Source organism: Diadema antillarum, unplaced genomic scaffold, assembly GCF_040938485.1.
Source record: "Diadema antillarum isolate AM-2024a unplaced genomic scaffold, OU_Dant_1.0 seq00000367_RagTag, whole genome shotgun sequence".
NCBI lineage: Eukaryota > Metazoa > Echinodermata > Echinoidea > Diadematoida > Diadematidae > Diadema > Diadema antillarum.
The window spans coordinates 988,176-1,010,938 of NW_027271368.1; the positions used below are offsets into that span (position 1 = coordinate 988,176).

General features: G+C 38.3%; 1 protein-coding gene across 1 annotated transcript; it reads left to right on the top strand.

Moving 5' to 3' along the window:
- The first annotated feature begins 7,433 nt into the window (after positions 1–7,433).
- LOC139731255 (uncharacterized) lies at positions 7,434–22,519 on the top strand. The gene is made up of 9 exons (XM_071642142.1): positions 7,434–7,439; positions 7,652–7,789; positions 10,185–10,473; positions 13,407–13,478; positions 15,392–15,495; positions 16,533–16,665; positions 19,512–19,649; positions 20,711–20,932; positions 22,491–22,519. The coding sequence occupies exons 1-9, from the start codon at positions 7,434–7,436 to the stop codon at positions 22,517–22,519; spliced, it is 1,131 nt and encodes a 376-aa protein (XP_071498243.1).
- The last annotated feature ends 244 nt before the right edge of the window (positions 22,520–22,763 follow it).

Consider the following 22,763-nt stretch of genomic DNA (forward strand, 5'->3'; position numbering starts at 1 on the left):
GCAAAAGATTTAAGTGCTCTTTGGTGAGCATTTTACATTTAAACGTATTATTAAATGTTTGTTGTCCAAGTACAATTGCTCTTTACTGTTTTGCGGAGAGAATGAAATGTGAAGATTGCAGGCCTTTGCCAAAAATATATACTGAGAATGGGCCTTTGTTCCATGTCTTTATGAGAGAACTGTAAGAAGAACTTTGCCCATTGAGTCCACAAAATACATGTACAACTTTATCTGGACCACAAAAATCCAGACTGAAATACTTTCCTTGACAATCTGACTCATTTTGACTTGCATTGATTGGGAAGAATTATTGTACCATGGGACATGTTCAAAGACATATTAGCAGTGCATACTGAAGTTTGCACTTACTTGTTTGCGTTTACTGCTTTGATGCATGTATTGTGTCAATTCTGTTTAGATGGTAAAAACTTCTTTTGCACTTGTATTGGTTTGGTTTATAGTGTTCTACGTTTATTTGTAACATCTGCTTCATTTTCAACAATATTAGAATTATAGGAGTAGAATTTGACAAAAAAGATATAAGGCCCCTTTCACGGTTAGGCGCCACTTTTTGTCAACCTAGGTGTCAAAATTTCAAGTTCTCTTTTAGAGATCGAATGTCATGATTTTTTATTCCTAAGAATGTGAATTTAATGGAAAATGTAATGCCTGAGCTTAATTATTATTGCAATATTTGATTCCATGAATGATTCTATTGGAGATGAAGGTAATTTTGCTGAAAGATAGTGCTATAACATCTTGGACAGAGCTGAAGCACTATGTGTCCAACAGGTAATATGAAACTGTATCATGATTAAGTGATATTTAAGCAAACTTGGTGCCAGATTTTGTGTTCTTATTTGGCTTTATTGGAAAATTGTACCACTTTGAAGTAAAAATATAGTGTAAAATGGAGTATATGACTTCAAAAAGTTTCTGTTGTTTTACACTTCCTCCTTCAGGATGTGTAATATTTTGTGGAGATAATACTTGTGTTGGGGCACATACACACACTTAATACTAACATTGTGAGTGTCCATCTTTTTACCTTTAAAATTTCAGCTGGAAGATATGGTGGATGTGACAAAAAAACAGATGTGAACGGACATTTTACACCTTGACCAATAAAGAGCAGAAATAAGGCAAATGATTACCCAATGAATAGTCAGCACAAGTCAGTTCATGCTAAGAAACAAATTATGCTTCACAAGAAAGTTTTGTTTCCAGCATAAATGACATCAGTAAAGCCAATAGTGGCGGATGTGACATGTGAACGGAACGCCAATTTCCTTGGTATTTGGTTTCGTACACACCTTGCATATAACAAATGATTTTGCATGCAAAACCACCAAGAATACTATATGAACTATAAATACAACTCACTGCTGAAAAGGCCTCATTTGCTGTAAAAGTTATAAATGCCTGAAATCCCATTTGGTGGATGTGACGGATCGAAGATGTGAACGGACATTTTCAATCTTCTCAAATTTATACTAGATAGTTATAATTCAAACCAATATTGAAATTTTTATTAGCTTACACACACTGTACGATCAAAGTATAAGGTCTTTTTAGCTGACAACATGTACACTATGTTCATTGGACTCTAAATGTTTTTCAGAGTAAACTGGATCCAACATGGTGGATGTGATGCTGAAATTTAGAACAGAATTCCAAATATTCATCATTATCATCAACTGGTAATTGTCAAGCAGTAGGGCCTACTCTGTTTGCAAGAACCACATAGAACAGTCATATTTTTAGAACACAAATCACTGCACACAAGGGTCCACATATTTTCAAGTTACAATGTATGCAAGAAACTCCTTGTGGATGTGACAAAATCAGATACATGTATGTGAACAGACATTTTTTACCTTCAATTGATGTGCAATTGTGGCATTTTTATTCATTAACCAGTCAAATCATAGTGTTTTTGTTAGAGCAACTATGCATTCAAGTTGTTGTTTTTTTCACAGTTAATGATATCCAATGTGGTGGATGTGACATTTTTGTTGTGATCAGAATCCCAAATATACAAAATCTTACTGTGAGTGTTTTCCCAGAGAATTAAAAGGAAAAGGTAGGCCTACAAGTACTGTGAGTCTTAGTTTTACTGTACTTTTAAGTTAATTGTCCACCTATAGCTTCTGCCTGTGATGAACCTAGAAGTGAAAACTTAGTATGAGGACCAATCCTATTTATAATCCTAATCATAATAGATGAAATGCAGATTATGCGGTAATGACCCTGTTTTCATTACATGCATTGGAAATCTATAGTACAGGCAAAAGCTACACTAATGCTCCAATACGTCACCTACCAGGAATCCCCCAAGAAACTTTGTCATGTCAGGTAAAAATCACATTTCTAATTTGTCTTATAGTTTATGAACATGTGAACTCACAGAAAAAACTTTCATACTTATTGACAAACTGAAATACAATTGTGTTCTGAGAAAAGAAACATTTTTTCCTCCTTTGTAGTATGCCACCCTTCCACCTCTTCTCTTTGTAAGTCATCACCAATATGAGCCATTCTTTGCTAATGACTGTTCATTTTTAAATGTTTTTAATAACAAGTCTTATTTCACTTTTTGGCTTTATGAGGCTGTTTCAGCAGGGGGCACTGGGCATGCAGTATTTCCCAAAGGTTGTTTCCTTCTTGGTCATGTCTTTATAGTTGTGTGTGCAAATACCAATTATATCCCCCCCCCCCCCCCAAAAAAAAAAAAAAAAAAAATGATAATAATAATAATTAAGGCATTTAACTAAATTATCACTTCTTTTATCAAAATCTCTTTTAATCATGCAGACATAGCTGTAATTGTTTCATTAGAAATTGACAGCCTTGAACACAGAATTAATCTGATCTGCAATAAGGGTTATTGATATGCCACAGTGGTCCAGTTTGCCCATGCACCTGCATTCGTTTTACCTGACCAACAAAAAAAATGGACCTCCCCCCCCCCACCCCCACCCACCCCCCCCCCCCCAAAAAAAAAAGAAGAAATGATTAACATTTTTTTCAGGAAAAGTAGGGATTTCTGAAGAAAGTTACTAGGGGCCTCTTTAGCTTCAACCAGATCCTATCCTGTATTACTACAGAAAAATCTTGGGACATACTTGTATACTTATTGCAGAGATGGGATTAGCCAAAGTTAGGAGATCACTTTGTACCTGTTGCTACAATGTACAATGTATTTAGGATTAGAACCAGTACCGTCGGGCAGAAGCTCGATAGTCTGGTGGATACTTTAGCCCCTATGGACTTAGCCTGTCTAGTGTAATCAAGACCAGTAAATTGGTTGGAATCTAATCCAAGTTGAATGCCTATGATTTTGTCATGGCGACTACTTAAACACTGCATAACCAGTGTTTGTAATATGTTGGAGGCTAATTGTTCAATCAGCTGCAGTAAAATAATTTACAATTCAATTTATTTTTTTTTTCACCCCTGAATCTTAGTTAACCATGCCAATGGTTGTGGATCATTTCACACTGTGTTCAAGTCTTGTTGCAGTGTAGTGCATTAGGGAACTAATGCTGAAAAATGCTATGCATTTGGGAGATACACTCTGTGTCCGTTCATACCCAAAAATGTCACATCCTTCATATATTTAATCATTGTTAAAACATATCAAATACATGGTGCAGCAAAGGTTCAATCAATGCAATTAAATAACATTTATATTCTTTTGCCTTTATGAGATTAATCATCTGGAAAATTGATTAAGATATGAAGAACATCAGCTTTCACAGGTACAGTGACAAGATCATGCTACATCCTCACTATGAATAAGTATTTCAATGTAAAATTAAGGTAAATATGATGTATGAGTGGGTGTCTGATATCTAGATATCTTTGTAATGACATGCTTTAAAAAAATCTAGACATACTTTGTCCCTCAAAGTAAGTTGTCCCTAGATTTTACTTGATATTCATTGAAATGTCCGTTCACATCTGAAAATGTCACATTCACCAGGGCATTTAAAGCGTTTTCAAAGTTTTTCAAATTTTTAGTTTCATAGTAATGTCAGTATCAATGGCATTTGTAAGCTTAGTACAGAGTCTAAAATGTCTGAAGATTCGCAGTCAATCAGGCCAGTATTTCACGAGATGTACACCAAAATGTGTCTCTGACAAGAAATGCTGGTGGATGTGACATGTGTGAACGGGCACCATGTTATTTGACATAAAGAAAGCATTGGAATTTCAAATGCTGAATTGTTTTGGAGGGATGGACACCCAACTGTGTAACATTGATTTATGCAAAAATTTTAGAAATAAGCTTAACCATTAAAGAGTTATAGTTATATAAAATTTTGATGGATGTGACAAAAATGTGAACGGACATTTAAATTTTGTTTTCATATTACTGTCATTTCATCAGATGGAACTGAAGCACAAACGAACTTTCTACAGTTACTCATACAAAGCTATACTTCACTCTTACATTATTTTCCTGAGACTTGCCTTTGTTTTCTTACTTACACAACCCATATAGGAAGATGCTTAAATGTGAACGGACAATGTCACATCCACCAAGAGAATTTTGGGGTGGAAAAAAAGAATCAAAAAAGAGTTGAAACTTTTTGACTCTGATATGATTCATTATGGCCACTCATTCACTACACATAAATATGTTCAGTTAACTCACAGCCAGATATGTTAAAGAATGGCAAAGTTTGCAAAAAAGGAATGTTTGCCAGGTTGACACCCAGTAGGTCAGATTTGGGCACATCTTGCTTCACTGTGACCAAATGCTTTGGAGCTGCATTTTCGTTATGCTGTGGGAGGTAGACCCCATGGGGGTCTAACATATGCATAGCAAAACATTTCATGAATCTGCTCTTATTCTGTGTAGTAGACTGAAAACTGAAAAAAATGAAAAGTGGCGCCTAACCGTGAAACGGGCCATAACCATAAAACATGTATTAAGCCTAATGTACTTTGCATATATAGAACGTGAGATGTAAACATCCATGAAATATTTGCAATAAAACTTTGTGTGTTTCTGTTTGATTGGTTGCTCTAATTAGGATGATACCCAGACAACAGATGAGCAGTTTCGCAATTTCTATGGTCAGGATGAAACTACTTCTCTGTCATTGGAGGAATCATGCGACACATCGGCAGCTTCGCAAGCTGTTGGCCCTGACGCCTTTCAATGTGAAGTTGAAAAAGCCAAAAGTGGACAAAAACATAGAGAAGTGTCTTGTGCTGTAACTTGTGGGGTAGGCTGAAGTGATGCTTTTTATTCTAACAAAGACTTTATTTAAATTTATTTTCTAATGACAAAACAGAAGTTATCTACTGAAGTTCTAGGAGTACAAATTCCTGAGAGAGTCCAATAAGTGAATAATTTCTAAATGTTGTGAGATGAAAACTTTTACCAGCGTCTCAAATCGATAAATGAATCTAACAAATAATTAAAAAAAAATTGAATTCTTCATACCATGTGTTTCCTGACATCAGTTGATTTTGAGCAGCCTAACCACTGCCATTTGGCAGTGGGGTGCAGTTTACACAATGGGGGGCATTGTGCTGACAAACTATTTTTATGTCCTACAGATATTGTTTTGATCCATTTGAACTTTTTATTCATACCAAATGCTTAAAAGTATGTTTTGTTGGTATTCATGAACATTGAATCCATATCACAGTTTTTCAAGTGCTTATCTGGATAAAATTTTTCCTCTCTCCCTTTCTGTTCTCTCATTATCGTACCTTTGTTATGTGTATTTAATGTCATTATGCATAATGACCAAACTTAGCCATTTGTGCAAGTCTGTCTTTATACCCCCGCCAAACGAAGTTTGAAGGGGGTATATAGGAATCAGCGGACGGTCGGGCGGTCGGGCGGTCGGGCGGTCGGGCGGTCGGGCGGTCGGGCGGTCGGTCGGGCGGTCGGTCGGGCGGTCGGTCGGGCGGTCGGTCGGGCGGTCGGTCCGTTGCAAATCTTGCGTCGCGAACTACTTCCTCAGTTTTCAACCGATTCCCATAAAACTTGGCACAGATGTGTGCCTTGGGTTGTAGATGTGCAAGACGTATTTTTTGACAGTACCCAAAAGTACGTTGCCATGGTAACGGCATATTATGGGCAAAAATGGGTACAAATCTTGCGTCGCGAACTCCTCCCACAGTTTTTGATCAATTTTTATGAAATTAGGTACAGATGTTCGTCTGAATATGTTAATGTGTAAGACACATATTTCCGCAGTGGCAAAAAGTGCGTTGCCATGGTAACGGCATGTTATTGGTAAAATATAGGGCAAAATGCTTCATGGCAAAACTGCTTCATCAGTGTTCTTCCAATTCTCATGGAATTCATATTGAATGTTTGTCTTAGGATATAGGTCAGCATGACACATTTCTTGACAGTGACAAAAAGTATGTTGCCATGGTAACAGCTCACATATTATGAGCCAAAATGATGGCAAATTTTGTGTTGCAAACTACTTCCTCAGTTTTTGCCCAATTTCCATGAAACTTGGTACAGATGTGTGCCTTTGGTTGTAGATGTGCAAGACGCATTTTTTGACAGTACCCGAAAGTACGTTGCCATGGTAACGGCATATTAATGGCAGAAGATCAAGGAAAGATCTTGCGGATTTAACTACTTCCTCAGTTTTTTGACCAAAGCTTATGAAATGTGGCACACACCTTGATCTTGGTGGGAAGATGTGGAAGACATATTTTTCGGATGTGTCGGAAGCTGCGTTGCCATGGTAACGGCATATAGATGGCAGAAGATCAAGGAAAGATCTTGCGGATTGAACTACTTCCTCTGTATTCGACTGAAGCTCATGAAATGTGGCACACACATTGGTCTTGGTGGGAAGATGTGCAAGACATATTTTTGGACGTGTCGGAAGCTGCGTTGCCATGGTAACGGCATATTAATGGCGGAAGATCAAGGAAAGATCTTTTGGATTGAACTACTTCCTCAGTTTTTGACAAAAGCTTATGAAATGTGGCACACACAATAGTCTTGGTGGGAAGATGTGCAAGACATATTTTTCGGACGTGTCGGAAGCTGCGTTGCCATGGTAACGGCATTTAAATGGCAGAAGATCAAGGAAAGATCATTCCTTAGGTAAGACTGTCGTCACGGGGCGGGGGTATTAATCACCTTAAGTGATATTTCTAGTTTTATTTCAATGTACTTGCTTACAACAAGTTTGTTTTCCCCAAGTACTGTTACCATTCAACTGTTGTTGGTTGTAAGAGGGACCTTTCCACACAAGCTCTGTTTTCAGGTCTGCTCATCTTCATCTCCCCCAATATGTACAAAATGACAAAAGTGTGAATACTCTTTGTTGTAATGTTTGCATGAAGACTAAAAAAAAAAAATCATCCAAGTCATAGTCTCAATGTCATAGACTCTCCTGAATTCATTGCAGTGTGATCAGTGACACTTATCCTTCCCCATGTGGGTATGAGCATAATTATGGAATGCCTTTCTCTTCCCCTTGCAGCGACTGTGTGCAAGTGCTTGTTACTGGGGGTTACTTAATTGCCATGGGTCAATATGGTTACTTTTTACAGCTAGAGCTGTGCTTAGACTGGATAGTAGTTTGTCTGTAGGCCCTTTCCAATAAATATGGGCCACCATACTTTTTATGTGCGTGTTCTCTTTTCTTTTCAGGAGTTGAATGTGACAAAGAAAGGAGAGTACAGACAAGGCTATGATTACGATGAAAAAGAACAAATTGGAGCTGGTACCTATGGAATGGTTTGGGTCATTCAAGACAAGAAAACAAAGCGCTATTTGGCAATGAAAAAGGTAAGAAGAAATGTTTCAAAAGAAAGCAGGAATGTATTGCCTCGTAGCTACATGTGTGCATGTGTGCCATGGCTATAAAATCGTGCATACCAGTTGCGCTCTGTATAGACAAGCCGAGGTTCCATTGACATCATGAAGCCATGGCTCAACTTGCCGAGGGACAAAGACTACCTATGGGGGCTAGCTCTATTCGCATGGGCGAGTGCATAGGGCTAAGCGTTACAGCCCACGTCCCATCTTCGCATGCGATTTTATTCAAGTCAGCAACACGGGCTGGCAAGTATGCAGTTTGTGTACTGTGCGCTAGAACTATGCGCTTAAAGGTTCTGTTTACCTCTGGGGACAGTGATTTAAAAATTTTTTTTAGATATGACATTTAATGCATATGTATTGGTCTGTTGTATCGCAAAACATCCTATCATATAAAATTTTCATGATAAACCCTAAAATATAAGGAGATATCTGTATTTTTCTCTATAAACCGTAACTGTAGACGGTTTAGTCTGGAAACATTTTTATTATAACTATTGCTCACATTTTGTATATTTAACAATACCTAACATCCATTTTACCTATTAAATTTTTTACATTGGTTGTGTCTATTTCTAACTCACTTTTTCGAACTATTTTAAAGCACTAATGCCGGGTTTTTATTTCATGTGCATATGGTAAATTATGCTTTTAATACACACATGGTTTTTTGCCCCTACTTCAAGCAATGCGTTTTGTTTACGTCGTGGAACCTCGGTCTTCTATTGACAACTGTACAACAGTAGTCTGCAGATCGAACATACCATTATAATTTCAGTGTACAGAAATGTAGCATGTATGATACGTACATTGAAATATAGTTCAAGTATAATTTGATCAATAGTGTGATTTCACCAAATAAAAAGGAGTAAAAGAAGCTACCATCAAAGTTTCTTTAATTCATCCAGTTTTGCTGCTCAAATATCCTGAATAAGGGTAGAAAATGGTTAAAGGGTACTGGTATTCTGGTCTGATTGGTAGTTGTAGCAATATTGTCACTGTCCACAAAATCCCACTTGTGTGTTTGTGTTTTAATGGCTGAATGCTTGTCTTATGATGGCTGTAAGAAAGTATACTAGGCTGTGCTCATGAACTTCATGGGAGACTGTGTAAAGTTATATGGCATACTAAGCCTCTCAAATTGAGAAATGTCTTAATTGATATCACCATTCTACCACTTGCTCCAAATCTCAACCTTTAGCATTTTGTGGTTCCAAAACATCCTGTATAGGATAATGAAGAGATGTACACCATGTAGACCATTAAAGATATAATAGATCATTTACTTTACAGTCACTAACAGTGAGTGTAAAGTAAATGCAGTAAAACAAGACGATGCTAGTAAAAGGTTGGTCCCACCTTTTATTAGCATCCCTTTGTTTTGAATATCTCAGCCATTTCAAAACCAATTTACATCAAATAAACTTTGATTCTCTCTTGGAACTAGTGTACATCATGCTCTTTCAACGTTTTATAAGAGGTTTCTCACTATCTCATAAAAAGGTTGAAAATCAGAAGCCCCATCTCAACCAAGACTGTATTGTCCCTTTAAAATTTCAGATCAATTGACATTTTTGAAAGGGCATGCCCTCCTGAATTGTCCTGTTCGTGATTGGGTGTTAACACTTTTGTATTGACATGTTTTTCCTCTTACATGTAATTTACAACACCTGCAATGTATCAATTATGTGACCGATTGTGTTGTTGCTAGTCAATTCATGCCGTCAAACCCCCGTTTGAGGCGAGACCCCATCACCAAACGAAGCTGATGGGGTGCTATACCCCCTAACGATTCCTCGTTTGAGAATGGGAGTAGATGTATTTGTCCACTGCAAAATAACTTTCTACTCAGACGTGGCAAACCTGGAGGCCAAGCCAGGGCTTAATGACTGCAACAGCTGTCGTATTACGTAAGAGCATGATAAGGATATCTGCCTGTGGCAGACCATTCAAAGTGCACTCAATTTTCTCTATTCTTTCTAAAGTTTTAGATTTTATATTCTATTGAGAAATTCTATAGTCATCCGTTTTGAATTTCGAACGAAAAAATTTGACCCATAGATAACGAAAATACAGGAATACGAAGGAGAGCATTGTAGAAGTTTGTCGACACACACACGCACCATGGAGCTACATAGCCCATGCCAAAACCAAAACAATCTCCTCCTCTCGTGGGTCCCCCCCCCCCCCCCCCCCCCCCCCCCCCCCCCCCCCCCCCCGTGGCGGTGACTGATGCTTAGATTAGGCCAGTGTCAAGAAACAGGTGTTTTATATCGTTTGTTTTATATCTTTGATTTGCCTCATGGCAAATAACTGAACACTTCTGGTCTGTTTACCATCCTCTCAATTCTTACATGCACTCAAGATCCTTGCCCGCTATTTCAAAGATGGTGAGGTGAAAGCCAGCGTCATCTTGCAGAGCAGAAGTACACCTTCCAGTGTTTACTACATTCCAGTTCTGCACCTCGTTACCCTGGGCAGAGAATATGTCCACATCTTCCAGCAGCTCATAGAGGGGCAGACACTCTTTGAAATCCGCCAGTCGATTCTTACCATCGATATTCATCCTGACCAAATGTGGAGACTGATTTCATGCATTGCCAAGGCACTGAAATTCCTCCATGACTGCGGAATCACTCATAATGATGTTCATGGTACACACGTTTATTTGCTCAATACAATGGGGGAAGGGAAGGGGCTGGGCATTCATCATGATTGTTTGAAATAGGACTGTACAAGACTTGAAATAACTTGTATCACATCAACACTCATGACAAAAGTTCAGAAGGAATACATGCGTTTCTTAAGCAGTCTCATATATATGAAGTGAAAATCAATTTAATCAGTACTTCAATTTTGTGTAAGCACACAGCAATGCAATGTTACTGGAGAGCCACGTAGTACCTTACTCCTGTCAGAAGATGTAGTGTGAGTTAATGTTAAAATGATTGCATTAGGCCTTGTATGATAGAGATTGCTATTATTTTGAAAAGTTTACTGTTTTTATGCCTCCGCCACGAAGTGGTGCCGGAGGCATTATGTTTTTGGGATGTCCGTCCGTCCGTCCGTCCTTCCGTCCGTCTGTCCGTCCGTCCGTCCTTCCGTCCGTCCGTCCTTCCGTCCGTCCGTAATGAATTTTGTGGACAAGGTAACTATCAAAACCTGTTGAGGTATCCTAATGAAACTTGGCATGTATGTGTATTAGGGGGTGAAGTTGTGCCTATCAACTTTTGGGTGCACATGCTCAAGGTCAAAGGTCAAAAGGTCAAGGTCAAATACATAAAATTTCACTATTTCCACCATTATCTATTGAATGCCTGAAGATATTTTCTGGAAACTTAGTGTATACATGTATTACCCAATTAAGATTCTCTGGTGAAAGTTTGGGTCATGAGGTCAAAGGTCAAAAGGTCAGGGTCAAATACATAAAATTTCACTATTTCCACCATATCTATTGAATGCCTGAAGATATTTTCTTGAAACGTAGTGTATACATGTATTACCCAATGAAGATTATCTGGTGAAAGTTTGGGTCATGAGGTCAAAGGTCAAAGGTCAAAAGGTCAAGTAAAAATATTAAAACTTCTTTTTTTTTTCCTCCATACCTTGGAAAATTGTTCAAGGTATCTTCATGGAACATAGTATATACATATACTGACTGGAAGTGATTATCTAGAGAATGTAGGGTTCATGGGGTCAAAGGTCAGTGGTCAAAGGTCAAGTGCAACACTTCAAAATTTTACTATTTCCCTCCTATCATGCAATGCCAGCAGGGTTATTTTTTATGCCTCCGCCACGAAGTGGTGCCGGAGGCATTATGTTTTCGGGTTGTCCGTCCGTCCGTCCGTCCGTCCTTCCGTCCGTCCGTCCGTCCGTCCGTCCGTCCTTCCGTCTTTCCGTCCGTCCGTAATGAATTTTGTGGACAAGGTAACTATCAAAACCTGTTGAGGTATCCTAATGAAACTGGGCATGTATGTGTATTAGGGGGTGAAGTTGTGCCTATCAACTTTTGGGTGCACGTGCTCAAGGTCAAAGGTCAAAAGGTCAAGGTCAAATACGTAAAATTTCACTATTTCCACCATATCTATGCAATGCCAGAAGATATTTTCTTGAAACTTAGTGTATACATGTATTACCCAATTTAGATTCTCTGGTGAAAGTTTGGGTCATGAGGTCAAAGGTCAAAGGTCAAAAGGTCGAGTAAAAGTATTAAAACTTCCTTTTTTTTCTCTGTAAATTGGAAAATTGTTCAAGGTATCTTCATGGAACATAGTATATACATGTACTGACTGGCAGTGATTATCTAGAGAATGTAGGGTTCATGGGGTCAAAGGTCAGGGGTCAAAGGTCAAGTGCAACACTTCAAAATTTTACTATTTCCCTCATGTTCATGCAATGCCAGCAGGATTTTTTTTTTTTTTTTTTTTACACTTGGTGTATGCATGTGTAACCTAATAGAAATTCTCTGGAGAGTTTTTTTTTTCCTTTTTCTTTCTTTTTGCCTCAAAGGTCAAAAGGTCAAAGATCAAGTGAAAGTGCTGAACTTACTTTTCCTCCATATCTCAGAAGTGGCTCAATTTATCGTGAAACTTACTGCATATTAATGCATGTTCTACCTGAAAGTGATTACTAGTATCGTATGAATTTTAGGGTCAAAGGCCAGATGAACATGGTAACAATTTACTATTCAGTACAGAAATTGCACTTTTTCTCCATACCGGTACCATGAAAATTACTCAATGCATAAATGTATGAATGGGTCAAAGTCAAGTTAAAGTCCGTAAATCCCCAAATACATGCTCTCCTATTCATCCAATTAAACCAAGGTCAAGGAAGGTGAACATTCAACACATTTGTGACAAACTTGTCATTTCACTATTTTGCCAGTTTTGTGAAAATGTAATCACACATTGTCCACATGTACTATCTAGACCTATTAGGAAAATCATGCATTATGGCGGAGGCATACCAGTCGCCATAGCGACATTTCTAGTTTTTTTTACACTTGGTGTATGCATACATGTGTAACCTAATAGAAATTCTCTGGAAAGTTTTTTTTTTCTTCTTTTTTGCCTCAAAGGTCAAAAGGTCAAAGATCAAGTGAAAGTGCTGAACTAACTTTTTCCTCCATATCTCGGAAGTGGCTCAAGTTATCTTGAAACATAGTACATATTATGCATGTTCTACCTGAAAGTTATTATCTTATGAATTTTAGGGTCAAGGGCCAGATGAAAATGGTAACAATTTACTATTCAATTCAGAAATTGCACTTTTTCTCCACACCTGTACCTTGAAAATTACTCAATGCCTAAATATATGAATGGGTCAAAGTCGAGTTAAAGTCCTTAAATCCCTAGATACATGCTCTCCTATTCATCCAATTAAACCTAGGTCAAGGAAGGTGAACATTCAACACATTTGTGACAAACTTGTCATTTCAATATTTTGCCAATTTTGTGAAAATGTAATCACACATTGTCCACATGTACTATCTAGACCTATTGGGAAAATCATGCCTTATGGCGGAGGCACACCAGTCGCCAAAGCGACATTTCTAGTTATCTTTGTTCTTTGTTTCCTCTTGCAGATGGAAACGTTATCGCGACCACCCATTTTCATGCATACTTGATTGACCTTGGAGAGGCCCAAATTCACCCAGGTTAGTTTTGATGTCACTGGGTGTGTGTGTATGTGTGTGTGTTTTTGTGGGTCAGTGTGGTCACAAGTTGGTCTGTGAGGGATTTTAGCAATTCACATTTGCCTGAAACCTTGCTTAACCCAACAGTGTATGTGTGTGTGTGTGTGTGTGTGTGTGTGTGTGTGTGTGTGTGTGTGTGTTGGGGGGGGGGCTTGACATTTTGTGCAATAATTCTGCAATGTTAGAAGGCCTCATTATGAAGCTTCTTCACTTTTTTTTTCCAATCTTCTGCAACTGTTGAGACCAAATTTGCAATGTTGTACTTCGCGTTAAGAAGTCATGCCCATTTCTGTAACTGCATGTCATCCTAAAACGGGCACAATTTTGTGTACCTGTACATTCCTGTGGAATGTACTGGTACATTCTTATGAAGCAGTGCTCTGTCTTGAAATTCATAAAAACTTTGCTGTTTTTACTGTTAATCACTTTGATTAATTTTATGCCAACTGTGGTAGAAGAGTAGTCAGTTACAATTTCCAATCGAAGAAACAAAGAAGAAAACATAAGTCCGAAAAACAACAACAAAGAAATACATGTACATAACAAATTAAAAAAACAAAATACAATAGACTTGAAGTGACTTTTAGAAGTATTCATGATGTACAATTGTTGAATATGTGTAAAAATCAATATACAAACCAAAGATAAGACTTTCAAGGCTTTTCCTCAGTGTTTCACAGGCTGAAATAAGATCTTAGGCTTATTTAGCATAATCCAGAACATAGAAAATTTTAGAAATAGATAATTTCAGAACATTTTAAGCCTTAATCTTATAGATTACGATGTGGGTCTTGTGTGTGCCATATTTTGTCACGATTGCACCACTGATTGCTGAGATCTTTAGCCCACCTGGAGAGCATCTGACAGGGCAGTCTTGTACAACATGCGAGACGGTCTGGTCGGGACACAGGCTCGGCTGTCAAAACAATGGTTTATTACAGTCGTTGACCAAGAGAGAGTTGATTGCTGATTCAGAAGTGACTTGATAAAATGTTCAGATTGGGACATCATACCTTGGTTACACAATAATAGCCTTTTGATTTTGATGTAGGGTCATTTCATGGCTTTTGAAATGCATACCTCCTCCACCATGTGTTTTTGCCCTACAATGCATTTTTGGTACGCAGTATGCATTTAATTTTGGTATCTCTTGATCAGGTATGCAATATGTTATTGATAGCTTAAAAAATATTCTAAACACATTGCAAGAATTAAGAAACTGGCAAATGTGCCTGCAAACTTATTCAAATGTCTGGCTGAAGACTTTATCTGTGTATTACAGCTCATTCTCTGTGGTCAGATGTGTAAAGATAAGGTCAAGATCTGTAAAAGTGGATATTTTTCGCGCGACTAATTTTTCGCGCTTCGATTTCAACACTGCGAAAATTTCCACTTTTACAGTAGCCCTAGGGAGTGTATGACCTGAGAGTTTTGATTCTGGAAGACATCTGTCACAGCATTTGATTACCAAACATTAAGCAGCATGCTAATGTTTAAGTTGTGGACCACCCGGTGAAACGAGCTGTTGTTGAAACTTGTAACTATCATCAATGTCCATTCCCTGTTTAAAGTCTTGTGATTACCATCATCATAGTTTGTAGTACTTGTAGAATTTGTGACAGTTATATTATACAGTCTCCATCGAGTGTATTATAAGAAATCAGGTACAAAACCACATATCCTTGTAAAACAGACATCTCTTGATTCATGTTGGGATGATTTGATGCTGTTCAAATGGTCTTTCATCAGTATTGCTATTTCTAAATGTTGGAGGAGGTGAATGTCTCTAAAAAAGTCAGAAATTATAGATCTTTATGACCTCAAATGCCAATGTCAATAACAAGATTTGTATATTGCATCTCTATGTCTTTCAGCAGCCAAGAAAAATTCATGCTTTGAAGAGTGTGCTGAACGGGATGTGAAGTGTTTGATGGCGATGATGCACAGGGTCATGGCAAACCATGCGCCCCTAAGACAGGTATGTATTCCATGACAAATATGATGCAAACTTTGGCATATTTTATGCCATGTTGTACAGGAGTGTAAACTTCCCTCCATCTGGTTTGCATGCATGTGTCAATGTCTCTGTGTCTCTTGGCTTGTTAAAAATGAAGATGAATTCCTGTCAAAACAATTTACATCCGTGCAAATATTTTTTTCCCCGATTTTTCAGTTTGGATGATATGTCTTAAGGTCTTTGAAAAGGTGTAGAGGGTAAAAATCAGCAAAATTGGATCCATTTTTGTCAGGAAATATGATTTATTTTGTCATATCTTTCTTGGCTAGTATTATTTTGCTTGAACTGAACTTTTTTTTTTAAAACTAGAGAGAGAGATATTTGTCCAGTTCATAGGAAAAGAGGCAATGTTATATCCATCAAAAATGTGTTTTAGCAGAGCCCTGGAGAAAATATCTTCAAGAATACGAGACAAATCCTTGTTAAAATAAATGAGGAATGTGATTAGATACTTTTGATCTCCTTTTAATTCCTCTCATTTCTACAGAATGTATTTATCAAAATGTCAAGTTATGCATGGGAGGCATAGCTTATATTTAGAGGATTGAGTTTTAGTGACTTCAATTGAAGGATGCACTTTCAAATTTAAGACCAAGCCTTTATGGTGGCAGCATTATTTTTTTTTGGGTCCTAGTTCTCAGATTCAGAGCTTATTTACAAGGTCAGCCTATGCAATACAACTCAACCGGTTGTTTATCTAGTGGCTTTTTGTATCTTTGTGCAAAATGCTTCAGCCATTATGATAGTCTGTACCCGGGTGTATGAATCTTTACCTGCGGGGTAAGGAGTGGAATCTTTTGAATCTGTTGGGAGAAAAGGACAACTTTTACTCCACCCTATTAGATTTTATTTTCTTATTTCTAGATGTTCTATGATGCAATACTCATTGGCGCTATTTCTATATTTTTTTTCAGCATATATATATACAATATTTGATTAAAGTAAAATGTGATTACAACCTTTTTACCTATTGAAATGTTATTTTTTATGTCTGTCAGGTCATGTCTCAAAATGACAAGGAGCTCTTGGATGAACTCCGTAAGATTTTTGATCCCGAGAAATGGAGGACCCCTACTGGTAATCTACCTTCCATCAAGGAGCTTGATGATCGTTTGGAGAGCATTCTAAAAGGTGATGTAATGCAACATTCTCTTCTCGTTGTGTTTCCCCCACTGAAGATGAAGGTGGAACTAGTCCCTAACAACTTATGTGTAACACAAATGCAGCCAGTGTCAATTGTAGTTTATAAAATGGGTTCAAGAATGTAGCCAATAGGAAGCGCTGAAATGAGACACACCTCCTTCCTTTACTTCAGTACAATTGCACTGCCTGTAATCCTATGGTAGATTGCCGATCGTCTGTGCGCGCGGCGGCTCCTTTGATGAATTGCATGCATACGCGCTGTCAATCCTGTAAACAACTTCTAGTTCGGGCTGCCGGCCGGCCGGCCTGTCTTCCCTGGCCTTGTGCATAACATGTGTGGCGTACGTACGTATACTCTACTATACGCACACTTTGTACAGTACAGTAGACCAAGCGTTATGGGACCGGACGCGTACATGGAGTCACTTTGAAGAGCAAATCCAACGATTTGGCAGGTTAATTCTCACGCCGTTTTCAGAGTATGTTGTCTAGTAGGCCTATATGAGGAGTCTATATCAAGTCTTTAAGGTAAAGGGTGCATATTCTATGTAAAATAAGTAAGTTTTCATGCGGGAACTTAAGTGTCCGGAAACCCAACCCCCCACATGTATACTGTATGTGCGGGACTTCCGCGAGTGCGACGTGCGTAAATGTTTGGGACGAACATCTTCGGACGTCTTGACCCACAAAGGTACGTGAAAAACGCTGAAAAATGATGTTAGTTTTCGAATTTTCGACCCATTTTATAAAACAAATGATGCACAGGATTATTTCGTGGCGTTAGTGGAGGCGTAGTTCACTCTCGGGTATTTACAATGTAGTGCAACATGCACTCGGCTTCGCCTCGTGCATGTTTCACAATTGTAAATACCCTCGAGTGCACCACGCCTACACTAACACACTCTATCCTGTGCATCATTTGTATAATAGTGCACTCTCGTTATAGCGAAATGCTCGGGACCGGCAGTTTTTGTTGAGCCCACCGGAGGTGAGGGGAGACTAAGGGATCGCGTGCGGCGTCCGTCCGTCCGTCCGTCCTCCGTCCGTCCGTCCGTCGTCTGTCCGTAACGCTATAAAAACTTGAGTAACTCTGCATGTACTCTGGGCTTCAATTTGAATCAAACTTGGAGGGAAGAGTGGTCATACAAAGTTTTACCTTTTACCAAGTATGAAGGTCACCTCAAGGTTAAAGGTCACAGGCAGGGGTCAATTAACTTTTAGGGCCTAGGGCACGTTTCGATTATGGGCCATAACTTTTGATCCGGAAGTGTATTTGTGACCAAACTTAGATGGTAGATGTACCTTGGGGAGTTGATGGTCACCACAAGGTCAAAGGTCACAGGCAAGGGTCAATGAACTTTTAGGGCCCAATGTTAAGTTTTTAGGGCGCATTTCGATTATGGGCCATGACTTTTGATCTGTAAGTGTATTTGTGACAAAACTTGGATGGTGGATGTACCTTGGGGAGTTGATGGTCACCACAAGGTCAAAGGTCACAGGCAGGGGTCAATGAACTTTTAGGGCCCAATGTTAAGTTTTTAGGGCGCGTTTCGATTATGGACCATAACTTTTGATCCGTAAGTCCATTTGTGACCAAACTGGGATGGTAGATTTACCTTGGGGAGTTGATGGTCACCACAATGTCAAAGGTCACAGATGGGGTCAATGAACTTTTAGGGCCCAATGTTAAGTTTTTGGGGCGCGTTTTGATTATGGGTCATAACTTTTGATCCGTAAGTCAATTTGTGACCAAACTTGGATGGTAGATGTATCTTGGGGAGTTGATGGTCACCACAAGGTCAAAGATCACAGGCAGGGGTCAATGAACTTTTAGGCCCCAATGTACTGTGCATTTAATTATGACTCCTAACTTTTGATCCATAGGTCCATTTGTGAACAAAATAAAAAAAAAGGTGTTGTACGTTTGTGGGCGAGACACATTACGGCACTTGCCTTGTCTTTCGTTATAACGAAATTTCATTATAACCAAACAAATACAATATATATTGAAAACAAGGAAACCACGCATAGTATTATATTCTGTTTGTAGAATACTCATCTTACACTGGAAAGCAATGTGAAATGGGATGGTACTTCTTTAATTTCGTTTGAATATTACATTTAAAAAGAGAATTGAGTTGTTTTTTTGTCAAACATGTAATGAAAGTGATTGTGTAGGATTCGGTGAAGTTCGCTATTATAAAGGTTTGTTACTCTGAAGGATCCTTATTCTGAAGTTTCGCCTTTCCGGGATTCCGAAGGTTTGTTCATCTGAAGCTTCGCTCTTCCAAAGATTTGTTATTCTGAAAGTTCAGAATTTAGATAGAAATATATTGTTCGTTTTCTGAAAGTTCGTTGATGGGAAAATGAAATGAGGTTTGTCATCCCGAAGGCTTTTGGATTAAAGAAACCTTTTTCTTTAAATGTTACGATTAACGAACGTTTGGAATTCCTATCATTTTTGGACTAACGAAACGTCGTAATAAGAACCATATTTCATTGTCAGATTAACTAACCTTATTAATAGCGAACCTTAGGAATATCGTCAAAATAACATTTCATTTCTGAACTAACGGACATTTAGGGCCGACGCGTATCAGAGTCTGTGTGTTTTGTAATTAAGAACCTTCACAACAGTAAAACAAATCTGAAAAGACTTTGTTATAACGAAAATTTAGCTATAGCCGTGTTCGTTCTAAGTGAATTTTGTACCATAGACTTTAATGATGATAATTTTGGGACCGGAAGTTTTACTTCGTTATAACGAAATTTTGTTACAGCCGTGTTCATTGTAATGGGAGTGCACTGTAATTTTATTGCTTATTTTTTTTCAGAGTCCACTGAAACTCTTCGAGATAAAATGGAAGCCATGGCGCTGTCACCATGGAAGGAGAGGAATGATAAAGAGGCAGAAGTCATTCCCTTGGAAGTCAAACCAGCACCAGTTGATTTGAATAAGCCGGACGCTCAAGGTCAGAAAATACATTGATCTGCTAATAAACGTGTAATTTCAGCATATCTGACTTTGAATCTTGTGAAATAAATCTAATATGTCCATATTCAGGATTACTTGTTTTTTCCATGTAAAATCATGCGGTAAGAGAGAAACATTTAAGTTTGAGTGCTGCCTATTAAAAGTAAAGATATTCACTATTCTAGCATGCTCCATTTCCCTCTCTGTAATGCTTCAAAAGCTGGACACACTGATTATCAGAGTTTGAAATCATATTTTTCCCATGTTTATTTCAAGATGATGTGCTGTGTGTGTATGCCATACCTTGCTATGCATGCTCAGGAATCATGATAGAGTTTGCTGGTCACTTTATTTACCTCTACTCTGCAGACACTTTAATCCGATCGGGCTGAGCAACCATGGGAAAATGCATAATCAATCTTTTTTCCTTCTTTTTTTTTCATACAAGAGGAAGATTTCTCTGATGTCATGAAATAAGAATGATTGCTGAAATATAGTGATTTTCAACTTTAAGGGAAGCAGAGGGATGGACCTGAAGTGATCTCAGCGTCAAGCACAATTTCTGATGTCATGCTCTTCATGCCATTATAACCTTCATGTACATTCTATTTACCTTTCTCTCTCCTGAATTTTGTCAGGATAAATCCCTCTTCCTGCTTCCACTAGTTTTATGAGTAGCATTTTCGATTATTCACCATGGGCTTGTCATTAGCTGGCATCACTCCAAAATATATTTAGCAAGTAATGCAGCGTACACCTTTCTCAAGTAAAGATCTTCTGTTACAATAAAACTTCCTCGAGTCATCACTTGCTTTATGAAAAACCAGCCGTCCTGAAGACCACTGAACTTTACAACTTACTTTTCGAAACTACTTTTGGGTGGTTTCTGCTTAAAGGTATCAAGTAGATGATGTTGCAGATGCATTTCATGAGTATAAGGTGAGTTGTAACAGCACTTGAACACTGCTCCCAGCTGTTTTGTTTGTGTCTGGTGTTAGGCATCATATTCTCTGAGTATGGTAAGAGAGATAGATACCTGTATCACACTTCACACTGCAGAGCCCGTGGCGAGTGGTGAGGTCAGCGACCCACCAGACGAGAGGGACGATGATGAAGAGACTGGAGAGGATGGAGGAGCTGCTGAGGAAGGGGCTCAGGAGGGGTCTCAGGAGGGGGCTCAGGAGGGGGCTCAGGAGGAGATGCAGGAAGGAGGAGAAGAGGCCCCCGGTGTGGAGGAACCTGGAAATGAAGGGCTGATGCTCTACCTGCAGTTGAAGCAGCGTAAGACTTCACAGAAGTTTTGCTTTGTTGCCCTTTTGTGCTACACTATACATAATGTGCTGTTCAGTCAGATTGAATCCATGCATTCAGATACATTAAGTACTTGGAATGAAAGGAGCTTTTGCAGCATAAAGACCCCATAGCGTGAGAAATTGTGGGTCGGTGAAACAGTCAAATCCTAGCAACTGAACACCATGATAGTGCCTTACTAAACAATGTCTACTGCCAATATGAAAAAAAAACAACAACAACAACTGACATATCATCAACGGAAAGAGTGCCATAGCATATATCATTTTATTATGATAATAATACATCAATTCATATAGCCCAAAACTTATGTGCTTATATTCTTCTGTGCTGCAAAAGCTTCTGATATGCTGAACAATAATGCATAGTTAAATGCTAGAATGTTTGAGTCAGTATGATTTAAAGACTGCTGCACTTGGGGATCATTCCCCAGTTTAGGAGTTGCACAGGCACATGCTTGGTCTCTTAACATTATTTTTATGTTACATGGTGGGATTTGTAAAAGGAAAGTGACGTCCAACTCACCCCAGATATCTTCCATTTCCCGTGAGTTACATTAATTAGTTGCATCAAAGATGAATCACATACTGGAGTCACAACTTGGACTTGATGTGCAAAAGTAATACCAAGTGCCTCTGTCTCATCTGTGCAGCCATCTTGCTTTTGGTGACAGTCGCAGTTTTATCCCAAACAAATGATGGAAATAGATACATGGTTTGGTTAGGGCTACTGGGCCTTTAATTCCACATGATTTTTAAAGGGATGGCGGTACAGTTTCAGTTGAGATAGGGCTTCAGGTTTCCAATATTTTTTTATGATGATTTATGTGAGATAATGAGAAACTTTTTAATGAAATGTGAAAGAGCATATAATTCTAAGAGGAATTTAAAGTTTATTTGATGAAAATTAGTTTTGAAATGGCCGAGATATCTAAAATAAAGCTTACCTGATAAAAGGTGTGATTCCCCTTTTATTGGGATCCCTTTGTTTCACTTTGTTATTGGATATCTCGGCCAATTCAGAACCAATTTTCACCAAATAAACTTTGAATTCCTCTTAGAATTGTATAATCTTCAACATTCTATAGAGATTTCTCATTATCTCACAAAAAGTTGGAAACCTGAACCCCATCTAAACCAAAACTATACCATCCCTTTAAACCTACCCGATACTCTCACCCTGACCACCCAGTGCTGAGATTGTCTTTTGCATGTAGAGGTCTCAGGATTTTCACTGTTTGTTGTGTCCTGTACACTGATAATGTTGCAGAATATGAAACACCCTCTGAGCTGTGATGTTGATTTCTTTTCTACCATTTGCTGTTCAGTTTGTCTGTGGTATTTAAAGTCTGTAATCGATTGAAAAATAGCAGATATAGAAAGAAAGGTCATTTAAAAGGCTATCAATTCTTTTTAGAATCACCTGTATACATTGGCATTTATTTCCAGTCACAGGGATGTTTGATTAGGATTTCAGATGTCTCTTTCATAAGAATTTTTTCTTTTTCTTTTTTTTTTCAATTTTGCAGAAATGGCAGAAGACATGTTCTTGGAGTAAGCGTCTGGAGAACTTTGAAGGACTGCGATGCCTGATGTGCCAAGTCTCTCCACCAAAAACATGGAATTTTCTTCCTTGATTGCAAAGTCCTGCGATATAAGATGTTGTATGTGAATGACAATTTTTTTTTTTTTGTACAGGTCCATTCACACTGATGCATAAAAAAAAGAAAAAAAGAATAAAAAAAATCACATTTGGGTAAGCTTGCCAGACAACTGTACCAAAAAGTACCAGAAATATTGCC

Bases quoted from the DNA above. Each gene is read 5' to 3' on its own strand.
- LOC139731255 (XM_071642142.1), top strand. The intron at 13,479-15,391 runs GTTAGTTTTGAT...TATGTCTTTCAG, and splicing joins AGAGGCCCAAATTCACCCAG to CAGCCAAGAAAAATTCATGC. The intron at 15,496-16,532 runs GTATGTATTCCA...TATGTCTGTCAG, and splicing joins ACCATGCGCCCCTAAGACAG to GTCATGTCTCAAAATGACAA.